Genomic DNA, 16,509 nt, shown 5'->3' on the forward strand with positions numbered 1-16,509 from the left:
ATATTTGGACAAAATGATTTACAGGACCACCACACTTGGAATTTATGTGAATTAATGCAACAAAAAAATGCACGTTGGTAAATAGGTATGCGTATTTATAGAAATGATGATTGGTGATTGTTCAAATGAAGTAAAGCCTCGAAAACTTGGAATTCAAACTTGGTTATCGGCAGCTTCCATATATACCCTCATTATATTATACTAAACATCACACTCTACTCTATCCACCAAAATGGAAGCTCAGTCTCTTCTTCAGTTCAAACATCTTTCCGCGGCCCCACTGAACCCACTCCGGGACAATATTCTAGCCGCAACTCGCAAATCTCCTGCTCACATACGCAACAGTAGAAACCGGCTGGTGTTTGCCACCCTCAACTCAACCACCAGCGTCCCCAAAAGGGAAAAAGATCCTAAAAAGCGAGTCGTTGTTACTGGCATGGGTGTCGCTTCAGTATTTGGAAACGACGTCGATATGTTCTACGAAAAACTCTTGGCCGGAGAGAGTGGAATTGGGTTGATAGATCGATTCGATACTACAGGATACACAACTCGATTTGCGGGCCAAATCCGTGGGTTCAGCTCGGAGGGGTATGTTGATCCTAAATATGAAAAGAAATATGATAATAGTCAAAAGTATTGCCTTGTTGCTGGGAAGAAAGCCGTCGAAAATGCTGGTCTTGACGTCCATGCACGCTCCAAGGTTTGTCATTTATTTACGTTTAGGATTTTTGTAATGACAGTTTTAGAGTGTGCATACAAAGCTTGTAAAATTCAGTAACCGACCTTTTAAAGTCAAACGTAACAGCTAGGGATGACAATGGATCGAATATGGATCGGGTGATACCGTATCCATATCCATATAGTTTTTGTTCATCCATATCCATATACATATTCATATCCATTTAATTTCATGTCATCCGTTCATATACATATCTAATAGATTAGGCGGATTAATGGATATCCATTAGATATTCAAATAATGTTATATTATTTTTTAATATGAGATGAAAACAAAAACGCTGTATATATAGCAAAAATAAATATAGCATGACAAAACTAAAATTTATCCACAAAAAAGTGATTTGCATCGAAGATAGAACACAATTTGCTGAATTTACTATTAAATATAGATTATAAAGAAATAAATATGTAATATGTATGTTTATTTTGTTAGATATATGATTATAATATATTATAGTTTTTTTCATTATAAGGTTGAAAAGTAAAATGTAAATTTAACGGTAAATGAATTCGCAATAGTAAATATGTAAGCATATATCTATATTTATGTATTTGTATATGTATTTCAAGTGTAAATGGATATATCCATGGATGAAATTTTTCATCTATATCCATATTCGTATCCATTTATGTCCATCCATTATCCATATCCATTTATGTTCATTCATATCACGGAGCGAGTGGATCGAGTGAATGTCCATCGGATCGGGTGACCATTGTCATCCCTAATTCTATGTTTATCAAGAGAAACTTAACATTTTGTTTACACACTTTTGGAACTAATTTTTATTTCCCTTTTAACCAAAAAAAATCACTATTAATGAAGCTTATTTATATATGTAATTAATGACAAATTGCACGTTGTCTTGTTTGCAATGATCTGATGTGAATGGTTATATTACTTTCACATACAGATAGATAAGGACCGAGCTGGTGTACTTGTCGGATCTGGAATTGGGGGTATTACAATTTTCGAAAACGCAGTGGAGACTTTAGTAAAGGAAGGGTGTAGAAAAGTTAACCCATATGCCGCAGCATTGGTGGTAACAAGCATGGGCTCTGCTTTACTTTCTATCGATCTTGGATTTATGGGACCAAATTACGGTGTTGCTGCTTCTTGTGCATCGTCAAATGCTTGCTTTTGTGCGGCTGCAACTCACATCCGTGAAGGTGAGGCTGATGTGATGGTTGTTGGTGGTGCGGAAGCTTTGATTACACCTTTAGGAATGGCAAGTTTTGGTACTTGTAAAGCGTTGTCTACAAGAAACGATGATCCGAAAGGTGCTTCTAGACCATGGAACAAAGGTAGAGACGGCTTCATCATGGGAGAAGGCGGAGCGGTTTTGGTATACCATCTAAACTCGTTTGAACGTAGCTTTTACTTCACTTTCTACCTATACATATAACATATATGGATATGTTTGTAGGTGATGGAGAGTTTAGAACATGCAATGAAAAGAGATGCACCGATATTTGCTGAATTCTTGGGAGGTTCTTTAAAGTGTGATGCGTATCATATAACGAATCCACGGTTAGATGGATTTGGCCTTTCGAACTGTATACAAAGCTGCCTTGATAAAGTTGGTGTGTCTACGGAGGAGGTACTTTTTTCCCATTTATTTGTTTTAACATGGTAAATTTAATTTAACTTTAACCATAAATAATAGAAAAGTGATAATTAGATAAGCATATGCAGTTACAACTGTTAGATGATTATTTTAAATCACAATATCACCATTGATTTAGTTGATGATGTCATATTTATCTCTTTCACATTTTTAAACTTTTGATTTGGATTTCACCCATTGACTTGAATTATATTATATTATATTATACATATATCTAATAAGCAAAAAATTGCGAATAGTAATAGGGGTATTTTTGACTTTTCACTTTTTTTTAACTTTAACTAAATTTATTTTACCAACAAAGCCTCCCACACTTTTTTCAAAAATTCAAATCGATCCCCCAAACAGGGGGTAAAGTGTCAAATAATTATTTTCATAAAAAATTTTAAATAAACTCCACCCAAATATTCAAAGGGTCATATCTTCTCACTCGCAATGAGTTAAATTTTTCCGACACCATCGTTAAACTCGAAATAATTTTAGGAACACAATGTTACTAACTATACGCAAAACAGACGTTTTTTAAAAACGCTAAATATTTGGGGTACTTTTCATACACGTTGATTTTGCATTAAATTTTTAAAAGTCAAAAATTTCATAGCGAAACGCGGAGATGCACATATATTGTTAATTTAAAATAACATTTAAATCTTTCACGGGTTATACATTTTAGTTCGACTCGAATTGCGCTTCAACGACATCATTGTTAGCCACGAAATAATTTTACAAACTAAACGCAATAAAATACATTGAAAACTGAACCCCCCGCACGAAGTGAGGGTTCGAAAACTAGTTTAATCTATGGGTTAGAATTCAAATAAAAATATTATTTGTTTACTAATCAAGGATTTGTCTCCATCAAATTATCTAAATAATTACTCTCTATGTTTCAAATTAATAGTTCAGAGTTGGTTTTATTTTTTTAACTTTAACTTTAAATATTTATTTAATAAAATTAATACATGATAGATGAGTATTAATTAATTTTATTTAATACTAAATATTAACAATTATTACTTACTAATGAATTGATTATTATTGGTTATAAACTGCGATGTCGCTGATATAAACTACTTAACGACAAACTCAAACCTAGCATATATTTAATTTACTACTTAATCTATTCAATTAGGTTAATTACATAAATGCCCATGCAACTTCCACAATAAAAGGGGATATGTGTGAGTATACTGCTATCAAGAACGTATTCAAGAACACTGAAGGAATCAAGATGAATGCAACCAAGGTGTGAATTGAATTAACTTATGGTCCATGATGTATACACAATATAAAATCCATGTTGATTAAGTTTCTCTTATTGTTTTTAAGTCAATGATCGGGCACGCTATGGGGGCCGCTGGAGGTCTAGAAGCAATTGTTATAGTTAAAGCGATTCAAACAGGATGGCTACATCCCACCCTTAATCAATATGTAAGTGACGCCTAAGTTAACTTATGCTCTTAATTTTGTCTTCATTAAATGTTAATTAACTTTATCTTATTCTCGATCGATCACTTTGTTGGTGCAACCGTCCATAGGACCCTGAACCTGGATTAGATATTGACACCGTTCCAAATGTAAAGCAACAACATGAGATCAATGTTGGTGAGTTTCTAACCTTTTAATTAGTTTCTTGATTCGAGTACGTACACCTTTAAATTAACCTCACTCATTCTTAACTTTCTTTGTATACAGCCATTTCAGATTCATTTGGTTTAGGTGGCCATAACGCCGTTGTAGCATTTTCACCGTTCAGGCCTTGATATGAAAATTTGTTTCAACATTGAAGAAGTGTTTGTTGTTTCCAACTTTAATAAAGTCCCTATATTTATCTCTTATGATTATGATTATTCTATTTCATTACATATGAGCTGTAACACTTAAGTGGTTTTAGTAGTTCTCGGCTTGTTTTCTCATTTGAATTTAACCCTTACTTACTTATGTACAAGGGCCGTTATGCAATTATAGTATTCATCTCAAAGTTCCTATCTTTTGTGTCTTTACAAAGTTCCACCAGTGTGGGTCAAATTTAAGTTTGTAGTGAAAAGAATGCAAGAGAATCAACCATTTTATTGATGACACACTAATTTGCATATGAATGTGAATACACAAGATTTAACTTCAAGAAAATAACCAAGGCAACAATGCATCCATACACTTGAAGTATTCTCAAATTTAACTTCAAGAAAATAACCAAGATTTAACATCATCATCTCAAACACGCCGACACAAGTCAATGGGGGAGAATTTGTTACGAGCAATTATATACCAAAAAGCAACAACAACAAAATTCAATTCCACAAAAGTGGGGTATAGGAGAGATAAAATGTAGATAATCATTTCCTTATCCTAGAATCTTCTATAGTTAATATTAAAATGTTAAAATGATGATGTCATTATTAGGCTAATTTATTTGTTAAAAAAATTAAAAATAAAAATAAAAAATTCTAAGCATGGTGGGTGATGTTATAAATCTAAATAATTTTGAATTAAAATTAAATCTTATTAGTTATTATTATTAAATCTTATTAATAATTATTTTAATTATTAAAATTAAATAATTTTAAATTATTTTAATTAATGATTTTGAATTGAGTACGGGAAGGTATAAAAGCTATGCAGAAGGAAATTAATTCTAAATTTATATTTTGATTTACACTTTTAAAATAAAATAACAAGCAATATCATCTCTTATGATTGAATGTGGATTGTTTAATATAAATTGTAACATCTCGCCTTTTTCCGGTTACTTTCCGCTTAACTATTAAAGTCCGTTATATATTTATAACATCTTTCGTTAATACGCGTTTTAAATTATCTCGATTAGGTAATTCACGCACCCGATTCAAACTTGAGGGACTAAACTTGCCAAAATTCCAAAATGGTGACTAGGTCAAAGGAGTCAAACTCCTCTCATCCATTCATTTCATCTTCTCCATCTTTCTTCTTCTTCTTTTTCTCTCAAAAACACCAACAAGAATTCATCATCTAAATTCGGATTAGGAAGTTAGCAACAAAACAAATTACAAATTCGTGATCCTTGCATCTTCCTCTTCGATTCCATACCGATTTCATTACATTTGGGTAACTTTCTAAAATCACTAGATTTTGTGTTCTTGATGTTTTTAACTTATAAAAGTGTTAATTAGTGTCTATGGCTCAAGTCTAACATGAATATATGAATTGTATGCTCGATCTTGTTGTTTTGAAGTAACTAGCATGAACTTGAATTTTGGTGTGTTGTTCTTGAGTTTTGGATGATCATATGTTGTTAGATGTTAAAAGTTCATGTTCTAATTGTGTTCCTAGTATCACTAGCTTCAATTTCATGTGTAGGTTGCTTTAGAAAAGTTCATGAACTTGATTTATGATTTGGTGAATTTGGGTTAGGGTTTGATGAACTTGAAATGGACTTTTGATGCATTGAATGCCATGGATTATTATTGGTAAGTGTTTAGTTGGATTGTATGCTTGATTACCTTCGAAACGGCATATCATTCATGTAAATTGGTTGCCCGAATCATTGAATTGCATTTATGAACTTGTATGCGGTTAATGTTAAGAATTAGATGCGGTTTTGGTTGTTGTAATAGGTAGATTGATTGATGAAATGTGTTTAGTTGTTTTCCTCATCAAATTACCTTCCCAACGGTATAAGATACTTGTCTTGATTGTTTGCGGATCATAAATTGTGTTTGTTTAGATTTTGGTTCGTGCACTTGAGACTTTCAGCAAACAGAACCTGAATACTAATCTGGACGCCGTCCAGATATTAGGACGTCGTCCAGTTCTTCGATACTGGATGTCGTCCAGATATTGGGACGCCGTCCAGTCCTTTAATACTGGACGCCGTCCAGAAAATCTGGACGCCGTCCAGTTACACTTGAAGTTTCTGTTTCGTTTTACCATTTTTCGAAAAATGTTTACTATGCTACGCACCTCCGATTCACATGTAACTTGTTCTAACGTGCTCATATATGATTAAAAACCTCATAGAAATAGTTCGGGACCCGACCCGAACGTGTTGACTTTTTCGTTGACTTTGACCCGACCAAGTTGACTTTTAATCAAACTTAACCAAATGTTTGTGCAAATCGTTCTAACATGCTTTTATACTCGTATCTTGCATGAAACATGACAATTTGACTCACATGTTGTAGTATTCGAGTCGTAACGAGCCATAGGACTAATTGAACATCTTTGACCTATCGTGTTTACCGTTATTGATACAACCTATTGTTTAGGTCAAGACTAGCATTGTTCTTTGCACACGTTTACTTGTTGAAGTACTTTACTACTCGTACACTCAAGGTGAGATCATAGTCCCACTTTTACTCTTTTGAAACTTACATTTGGGATGAGAAAACATAAACGTTCCTTTTTAACTAAGTGAACACAAGTACAGGAAAACAAACATTCTACATACGAGTTTAGAACAAAAATCCTCAATTCGATTATCATTAGTTACACTTGCCGGGTGTAAGCGAGAACTTATGTTATATGGCCATATGGGTTTGACAAACCCTCATTCAAACGGTTCGCTACCGTTTACGAATGAAATATATTTTCGAGAAACAGTGTATGTTCTAGCACTAAGGTGATGGGGTTCTATGGAAGGAATGTTAAGCACTGATAATTGGGTGCTCGTGATAACAAATTTTTGGAATGGTTAACTATTATTGAAATGTTATAAATCTTGTGGTTCATTTGAACTTACTTACTTAAACCTATGATTTCACCAACGTTTTCGTTGACAGATTTCTATGTTTTTCTCAGGTCCTTGAACGATACATGATACATGCTTCCGCTCATTATTTTGATACTTGCATTGGATGTCGAGTATATATGCATACATGGAGCGTCTTTTGGCTACTTTTAAATTGTGTCGCATAAGTTTCATTTGTACTTATAACTTTGTAACGTAACTTGTGGTGGAACTATTCTTGTAAACTTTGAACAATCTTTACATTTGAAATGAATGCGACATATCTTTTGGTCAAACGTTGTTTTAAAGACTTATGACCACGTAACGGGACCTAAGTAGACGGCGCCGTCAATGACGATTTTGTCGGGTCGCTACAGATGGTATCAGAGCGTTGGTTGTAGGGATTTAGAGTTCATTGGTGTCAACCTCGAGTCATAGGGTACATTGGTGAGTCTAGACTACAACCGGCATATAGACTTGAAGTAGGAATTACTTGACTACTTGTGCATTTATACTCGAACGCTTCTACTCATATCTACTCTTAGTTCATCTTAATCTCACGCTGTTTAATTTGATTGACACGCCACCTTGACTATATGAAATGATGTCGAATGCACATATGAATCAGGGTAATATAATTTCCGTGATTATATTACGGTGACTCATATGAACGTTCCGACATTGTGGCATAAAGAATTTAAGGCGAGTCAAGGAAAATTTTCTCTCTATCTTTATTCCATATCACGGTTAGTATTATTTAGAATACTAACCAACGGTATTCTTTTGTTTTGAAGGAACAATGCCTCCTCGCCGTGCGCCACGCCGTGAAACTCCCGAACAAGCTCTACAACGCATGATAGCCACCGCCGTAGATGCGGCCATGGCCGGTCACTCATCCAACAACAATAATAATAACAACCACAACAACAACAACAACAACAACAACAACAACAACAACAACAACAACAACAACAACAACAATGGAGCCGGTAACTCAAACGAGGGATGCTCCTATAAAGCTTTCATGGGGTGCAAACCTCACACTTTCGATGGAACCAGAGGACCGGTTGCTCTCACTCGATGGTTTGAGTAAACAGAAGCCGTTTTTAGCATAAGCGGTTGTCGGGACTAAGACAAGGTCAAGTACTCCACTCACACTTTCTCCGGCGTCACTCTCACTTGGTGGAACACCTATGTACAATCAGTGGGTACCGATGAAGCCCACGCTCTCTCTTGGTCCGATTTGAAAGGAAAGATGATCACCGAATACTTTCCGCGTGAGGAAACCCGAAAGCTCGAACAAGAGCTAAGAACTCTAAAAGCGGTCGGAAACGATCTCAAGGCCTATAATCAACGATTTTCTGAACTAGCCTTGATGTGCCCAAACCTTGTGAACCCCGAGTCTTTAAGGGTTGAACTTTACATGGATGGTCTTCCAAAGAGCATTAAACACGGAGTAATGTCATCCAAACCCCCTAATCATCAAGAAGCTTTGAACATGGCCCGCAAATTGATAGAGACGGTGGACGAAATCGTAGTACCGGCACCTAAAGCCGAGGACAAGTCGGGTAACAACAAAAGAAAATGGGAAGCTCCCCAATCAAGCAACAACAACTTTGCCAAGAAATCTTTCACCTCCGACGGCAAGAAGGGTTATGCCGGAAATCTACCTCTTTGCAACAAATGCAACAAACATCACTTTGGCGAATGTAGTAAGCTAATTTGCCATCGGTGCCAAGGAATTGGTCATAAGGCCAACGATTGTAAAAGTGCCACTCCCGTCGCTTGAAAGTGGCCCAATGCACCAAAGACGGGCACTTGTTACGAATGTGTACAAACGGGTCATTATAGAAATGCATGCCCAAAGAAGAAAGATAACCCCAACACGCGCGGCCGAGCTTTCAACATCAACACCGAGGAAGCCCGGGATGACACTGAACTAGTCACGGGTATGTTTCTTCTCAACAATTCTTATGTCTCTTGCTTATTTGATTCTGGTGCCGATAAATGCTTTGTATCCAAGACTTTGACTCATTCTTTTAGCACTCCACCTCTTCCATTAGATACCACTTATACCATTGAAGTGGCTAACGGGAAACTATTAAGTGCCGACACATATTACCGGGGGTGTACGTTAAACATTTTGGGTAAGGAATTTGAAATTGACTTGATACCCATGGAACTAGGAAGCTTTGATGTAATAATCGGTATGAATTGGTTAGTCAAAACGAAATCTCACATCCTTTGTGATCTTAACGCAATCCGAATTCCTATCGAGAATGGTGAACCTTTGATTGTTTATGGCGATAAGAGTTGCACCAGACTCAACCTCATTTCGTGCCTTAAAGTTAGAAAACTACTCCGTAAGGGTTGTTTTGCGATCCTTGCCCACGTTAAGAAAGTCGAGTCCGATGAGAAGCATATCGATGATGTGCCAATTGTTAGTGACTTTTCCAATGTATTTTCCGACGAATTGCCGGGTCTTCCACCTCATCGACCGGTAGAATTCCAAATCGATCTTATTCCGGGAGCCGCACCCGTAGCACGTGCACCGTATAGACTTGCTCCATCCGAAATTCAAGAATTGCAAAGTCAAATTCAAGAACTACTTGACCGTGGTTTTATCCAACCTAGCCATTCACCATGGGGCGCTCCGATTTTGTTTGTTAAAAAGAAAGACGGATCCCTACGAATGTGCATTGATTATCGTGAACTAAATAAATTGACGGTTAAGAACCGATATCCTCTTCCTCGCATCGATGACCTCTTTGATCAACTACAAGGGTCTTGTGTATATTCGAAAATCGATCTCCGCTCGGGTTATCATCAATTAAGGGTTAAGGGGGAAGATGTCTCCAAAACCGCTTTCCGGACTCGTTATGGTAGTTATGAATTCCTTGTCATGCCATTTGGTCTCACTAACGCACCGGCGGTGTTCATGGATCTTATGAACCGCGTGTGCAAGCCGTATCTCGATAAATTCGTTATTGTGTTCATCGATGACATATTGATCTATTCTAAAAATGAAGAAGAGCACGAACAACATCTCCGACTTGTGCTTGAACTCTTGAGACAAGAACGACTTTATGCCAAATTCTCCAAGTGTGAATTTTGGTTGAAGGAAGTTCAATTTCTTGGTCATGTTGTAAGTGATCAAGGTATTAAAGTCGATCCCACGAAAATCGAAGCCATTAGTAAATGGGAGACTCCTACTACTCCTACTCACATTCGTCAATTCTTGGGTCTCGCCGGGTACTATCGTAGATTCATCGAAAACTTCTCTTTGGTTGCACGTCCTCTAACCGCATTAACTCACAAGGGAAAGAAATTCATTTGGGCGACCGAGCAAGAATCCGCGTTTCAAATCTTGAAGACAAAGCTAACCACCGCTCCTATCTTGTCACTTCCCGAAGGCAATGATGATTTTGTTGTATATTGCGATGCCTCGAAACATGGTTTTGGGTGTGTATTGATGCAACAGAAGAAAGTCATTGCTTATGCCTCTCGACAACTAAAAATTCATGAACGGAATTACACGACTCATGATCTCGAACTCGGAGCCGTTGTCTTTGCACTTAAAATGTGAAGACACTATCTTTATGGAACCAAGAGTACTATCTTCACCAATCACAAAAGCCTTCAACACATCTTCGATCAAAAGCAACTAAACATGAGACAACGACGGTGGATTAAAACTTTGAACGATTACGATTGTGAGCTTCGTTACCATCCCGGGAAGGCAAACGTAGTAGCCGATGCCTTAAGTCGAAAAGAAAGAGCGGTGCCTCTTCGTGTCCGAGCTTTAAACATCACCATTCACACCAACCTCAATAGTCAAATTCGTGTAGCCCAAGACGAAGCTCTCAAGGATGAAAACATCTCTCTCGAACACTTGAATGTCCTCACCTCTCGATTCGAAGTTAAAGAAACCGGACTCCGATATTTCGCCGGAAGAATTTGGGTACCTAGTTATGGGGACTTGCGAAGCCTTATTTTGGACGAAGCCCATAAGTCAAGATATTCGATTCACCCCGGTGCCAATAAGATGTACCACGACCTCAAAGAACAATATTGGTGGCCGAACATTAAAAGGGACGTCGCTACTTATGTTGGAAAGTGCCTAACTTGCTCCAAAGTCAAAGCCGAACATCAAAGACCGTCCGGACTACTTCAACAACCCGAAATCCCGCAATGGAAATGGGAAAGGATAACGATGGATTTTATCACCAAACTACCAAAGACGGTTGGCGGTTATGATACTATTTGGGTCATTGTTGACCGACTCACCAAATCCGCGCACTTCCTAGCCATGAAGGAAACCGACAACATGGAGAAACTCGCACAACTCTACATCAAAGAAATCGTAGCCCGACACGGTGTACCCTTATCGATTATCTCCGACTGAGATGACCGTTTTGTTTCTAGATTTTGGCGTACTTTGCAAGAAGCATTGGGAACGCGTTTAGACATGAGCACCGCATATCATCCATAAACCGACGGACAAAGCGAACGCACAATTCAAACCTTGGAAGACATGCTACGAGCTTGCATTATCGACTTTGGAAAAGCTTAGGATAAGCACTTGCCTCTCGCCGAATTCTCCTACAACAATAGTTATCACGCGAGTATTAACGCCGCACCATTCGAAGCATTATATGGCCGAAAATGTCGTTCTCCTCTTTGTTGGGCCGAAGTAGGCGACAAACAAATCACCGGTCCCGAACTTATTCATGAAACAACTGAGAAGATCGTTCAAATCCGAGATAGGCTTAGGACGGCCCGTAGTCGTCAAAAGAGCTATACCGAAACTAGACGCAACGACCTCGAATTCCAAGTCGGTGATCGCGTAATGTTAAAAGTCGCACCTTGGAAAGGTGTAATTCGTTTCGGGAAACGCGGGAAGCTAAATCCGTGGTATATTGGTCCTTTCGAAATCTTGGAGCGTGTTGGAACCGTTGCTTATCGTTTAGAACTTCCACCTCAACTGAGTTCCGTTCATCCTACTTTCCATGTATCTAACTTGAAAAAGTGTTTAGCCGAACCCGAACTCGTCATCCCTCTCGAGGAGCTTACTATCGATGACAAACTTCATTTTGTGGAGGAGCCGGTTGAAATTGTGGACACCTCCGTCAAAACGTTAAAACAAAGCCGAATTCCAATTGTCAAGGTCCGTTGGAATGCCAAAAGGGGACCCGAGTTTACTTGGGAAAGACAAGATCAAATGCAAAGGAAGTATCCTCATCTATTCGTGAATTCGGAAACGCAAGATCTCGAGGAAGAAACAACGACTACTACGCCTACTTAAATTTCGGGACGAAATTTCTTTTAAGGAGTAGGTAATGTAACATCCCGCCTTTTTCCGGTTACTTTCCGTTTAACTATTTTAAAGTCCGTTATATATTTATAACATCTTTCGTTAATACGCGTTTTAAATTATCTCGATTAGGTAATTCACGCACCCGATTCAAACTTGAGGGACTAAACTTGCCAAAATTCCAAAATGGTGACTAGGTCAAAGGAGTCAAACTCCTCTCATCCATTCATTTCATCTTCTCCATCTTTCTTCTTCTTCTTTTTCTCTCAAAAACACCAACAAGAATTCATCATCTAAATTCGGATTAGGAAGTTAGCAACAAAACAAATTACAAATTCGTGATCCTTGCATCTTCCTCTTCGATTCCATACCGATTTCATTACATTTGGGTAACTTTCTAAAATTACTAGATTTTGTGTTCTTGATGTTTTTAACTTATAAAAGTGTTAATTAGTGTCTATGGCTCAAGTCTAACATGAATATATGAATTGTATGCTCGATCTTGTTGTTTTGAAGTAACTAGCATGAACTTGAATTTTGGTGTGTTGTTCTTGAGTTTTGGATGATCATATGTTGTTAGATGTAAAAAGTTCATGTTCTAATTGTGTTCCTAGTATCACTAGCTTCAATTTGATGTGTAGGTTGCTTTAGAAAAGTTCATGAACTTGATTTATGATTTGGTGAATTTGGGTTAGGGTTTGATGAACTTGAAATGGACTTTTGATGCATTGAATGCCATGGATTATTATTGGTAAGTGTTTAGTTGGATTGTATGCTTGATTACCTTCGAAACGGCATATCATTCATGTAAATTGGTTGCCCGAATCATTGAATTGCATTTATGAACTTGTATGCGGTTAATGTTAAGCATTAGATGCGGTTTTGGTTGTTGTAATAGGTAGATTGATTGATGAAATGTGTTTAGTTGTTTTCCTCGTCAAATTACCTTCCCAACGGTATAAGATACTTGTCTTGATTGTTTGCGGATCATAAATTGTGTTTGTTTAGATTTTGGTTCGTGCACTTGAGACTTTCAGCAAACAGAACCTGAATACTAATCTGGACGCCGTCCAGATATGAGGACGTCGTCCAGATATTGGGACGCCGTCCAGTCCTTTAATACTGGACGCCGTCCAGAAAATCTGGACACCGTCCAGTTACACTTGAAGTTTCTGTTTCGTTTTACCATTTTTCGAAAAATGTTTACTATGCTACGCACCTCCGATTCACATGTAACTTGTTCTAACGTGCTCATATATGATTAAAAACCTCAGAGAAATAGTTCGGGACCCGACCCGAACGTGTTGACTTTTTCGTTGACTTTGACCCGACCAAGTTGACTTTTAATCAAACTTAACCAAATGTTTGTGCAAATCGTTCTAACATGCTTTTATACTCGTATCTTGCATGAAACATGACAATTTGACTCACATGTTGTAGTATTCGAGTCGTAACGAGCCATAGGACTAATTGAACATCTTTGACCTATCGTGTTTACCGTTATTGATACAACCTATTGTTTAGGTCAAGACTAGCATTGTTCTTTGCACACGTTTACTTGTTGAAGTACTTTACTACTCGTACACTCAAGGTGAGATCATAGTCCCACTTTTACTCTTTTGAAACTTACATTTGGGATGAGAAAACATAAACGTTCCTTTTTAACTAAGTGAACACAAGTACAGGAAAACAAACATTCTACATACGAGTTTAGAACAAAAATCCTCAATTCGATTATCATTAGTTACACTTGCCGGGTGTAAGCGAGAACTTATGTTATATGGCCATATGGGTTTGACAAACCCTCATTCAAACGGTTCGCTACCGTTTACGAATGAAATATATTTTCGAGAAACAGTGTATGTTCTAGCACTAAGGTGATGGGGTTCTATGGAAGGAATGTTAAGCACTGATAATTGGGTGCTCGTGATAACAAATTTTTGGAATGGTTAACTATTATTGAAATGTTATAAATCTTGTGGTTCATTTGAACTTACTTACTTAAACCTATGATTTCACCAACGTTTTCGTTGACAGATTTCTATGTTTTTCTCAGGTCCTTGAACGATACATGATACATGCTTCCGCTCATTATTTTGATACTTGCATTGGATGTCGAGTATATATGCATACATGGAGCGTCTTTTGGCTACTTTTAAATTGTGTCGCATAAGTTTCATTTGTACTTATAACTTTGTAACGTAACTTGTGGTGGAACTATTCTTGTAAACTTTGAACAATCTTTACATTTGAAATGAATGCGACATATCTTTTGGTCAAACGTTGTTTTAAAGACTTATGACCACGTAACGGGACCTAAGTAGACGGCGCCGTCAATGACGATTTTGTCGGGTCGCTACATAAATTTTAGGTGTTTGATAAAATGTTCAGCTGACGAGTTTCTTCTTTTTTTTTTCTTTTTTTTTTTCTTTTTTTTTTTTTTTTTGAAAAGCAGGCAAGAACTATATTAAACGAAACGAAAGTACAAAATGTATAGAATGTACAAAAAGCCACGACCTGCACACAAACATGAACCATGAAAACAGCTGACGAGTTTCTTAGTCGGACTCTTTGATTCCACGGGTCATTAAACTAAATAACTTTAGCATTTATGTTCACTTAATACGTAAAACATATCATTAAACTGTTTCGTTTAAACAAACCAGTGATTCCACGGGTCATTTCACTAGTAAAGAGAATCATTTCTCCACCAAGAGTGAAACAACCCAAGAGTAGACAAAACTCTCAATATTCTATGAATAGAGAGATTGCTTCTGAATGGACTTCCGACCAATAAGTAGGTTAAAAAAACAAAACAAAAAAATGTGAAACGCCACGAAAATGGTAGAATCAAATTTCCATGAATTTTAAACGTGTCTGAAATTCAATTTAGGCTCTAAACGACAGTTAAGTCGACAATAAATCGACGTTTGCCGTTAACTCGATTCCATTAATAGAGCCATAAATCCCATAATTATATACAAAAAAACTCATAAAATCTCAAAGCTTTGAAACCCAAATATTGTTTTATATGGTGGTTATGAAGTGGGACAAACAAATGATATAAAACCACATAACCTGACATTAGGCAAAGCAAACATCACCTAATTTGGTTCTCCTTATCATTAATACACATGAAATATCAAGTCAAGAAGTAGCAAACTTAACAGCAAAAAAAAAAAAAAAAAAAAAAAAAAAAAAAAAAAAAAAAAAAAAAGTTTAAACCATCAATACTGAATCCTACTGGCATCAACTATTATTCAAGCATTTTACAAGAAAATACATCCAGTGACATTGAGACAACCAAACCCGCCTATGTAAATGAAATAAACATTTTTAATAAAACTTAAAAATTGTCAGGTCCATTTTATGTACAAGTAACAATTGTCTGAGGAGTCACACATTCTCATCACTTTCATAGTCTTCATCATCTCCAAATGTAAATACAGATGTATCAGCTGCCATTGCCTTAAAATCACTAACCACTCCAATCGAGTTAGCACCATCGGTTTTGAGCACATCGGTTGAACTTATTTGGGTCGAACCCGAGTTTCCTAGTGAAAGATTTTTCGTATCGTTTGACAAATTCGCAATTCTCCCTGAAGTAGAATTGGTTTCAGATGCAGTGTCGGTTTTTGCTTCAGATTCGGTGTCGGAAAACACCTCGTCATCTTTTTCGTTACTTTTGGAGTCTTTGGGCATGTTTGTGGAGATGGCTTCAGAGGCGCCTGGCGGTGGAGAATTACCGCTTGAACCCTCAGTTGACTTGGCAATGCTGTCGGTATCGGGTTTTGGTTGACTAGCATTGTCATAGTCAACAACCACAACCTCCACTTGAAACCCAGGAGATGGCAATTTCCTCTGCAAACAATTCAAATGATTTTGGGCTGTCATTTGGCAGTTATATGTTACTTCTAAATCATTGTACATAGCAGTTATATGTTACTTCTAAATTGGCGGTTATCAAGTTGTACAATACACAGTCTTAAGGGCTGTCATTAGAAAAATCCAACAACAATGTATGCCAAGCAGACATGCATGACAATTTGACAACACATTATTTTTACGAGTACGTAATAAAATCATGACTAGCTAAAAACTTAAAACTTATTCGGATCCCG

At 37.0% G+C, this 16,509-nt stretch overlaps 2 protein-coding genes across 5 annotated transcripts in view; one reads left to right on the forward strand and one right to left on the reverse strand.

Moving 5' to 3' along the window:
• Positions 1-232: 232 nt before the first annotated feature.
• LOC139890930 (3-oxoacyl-[acyl-carrier-protein] synthase I, chloroplastic-like) lies at positions 233-4,279 on the forward strand. The gene is made up of 7 exons (XM_071873859.1): positions 233-700; positions 1,656-2,087; positions 2,169-2,342; positions 3,502-3,615; positions 3,699-3,800; positions 3,908-3,974; positions 4,065-4,279. Exons 1-7 carry the CDS (start codon positions 233-235, stop codon positions 4,130-4,132), a joined length of 1,425 nt encoding a protein of 474 aa, XP_071729960.1. The 3' UTR covers positions 4,133-4,279.
• An 11,330-nt stretch (positions 4,280-15,609) lies between these two features.
• The window catches only part of LOC139890931 (phosphatidylinositol 3,4,5-trisphosphate 3-phosphatase and protein-tyrosine-phosphatase PTEN2A-like), a 40,795-nt gene continuing 39,895 nt past the window's right edge, over positions 15,610-16,509 (reverse strand). For all 4 annotated transcript variants that reach the window (XM_071873862.1, XM_071873860.1, XM_071873861.1 and 1 more), the window contains one exon: positions 15,610-16,249. In XM_071873862.1, coding sequence (XP_071729963.1) covers positions 15,785-16,249 — 465 coding nt within the window. In that variant the 3' untranslated portion in view covers positions 15,610-15,784. The remainder of the gene's footprint in view (positions 16,250-16,509) is intronic.

Source organism: Rutidosis leptorrhynchoides, chromosome 2 (genome assembly GCF_046630445.1).
Source record: "Rutidosis leptorrhynchoides isolate AG116_Rl617_1_P2 chromosome 2, CSIRO_AGI_Rlap_v1, whole genome shotgun sequence".
Classification (NCBI taxonomy): domain Eukaryota; kingdom Viridiplantae; phylum Streptophyta; class Magnoliopsida; order Asterales; family Asteraceae; genus Rutidosis; species Rutidosis leptorrhynchoides.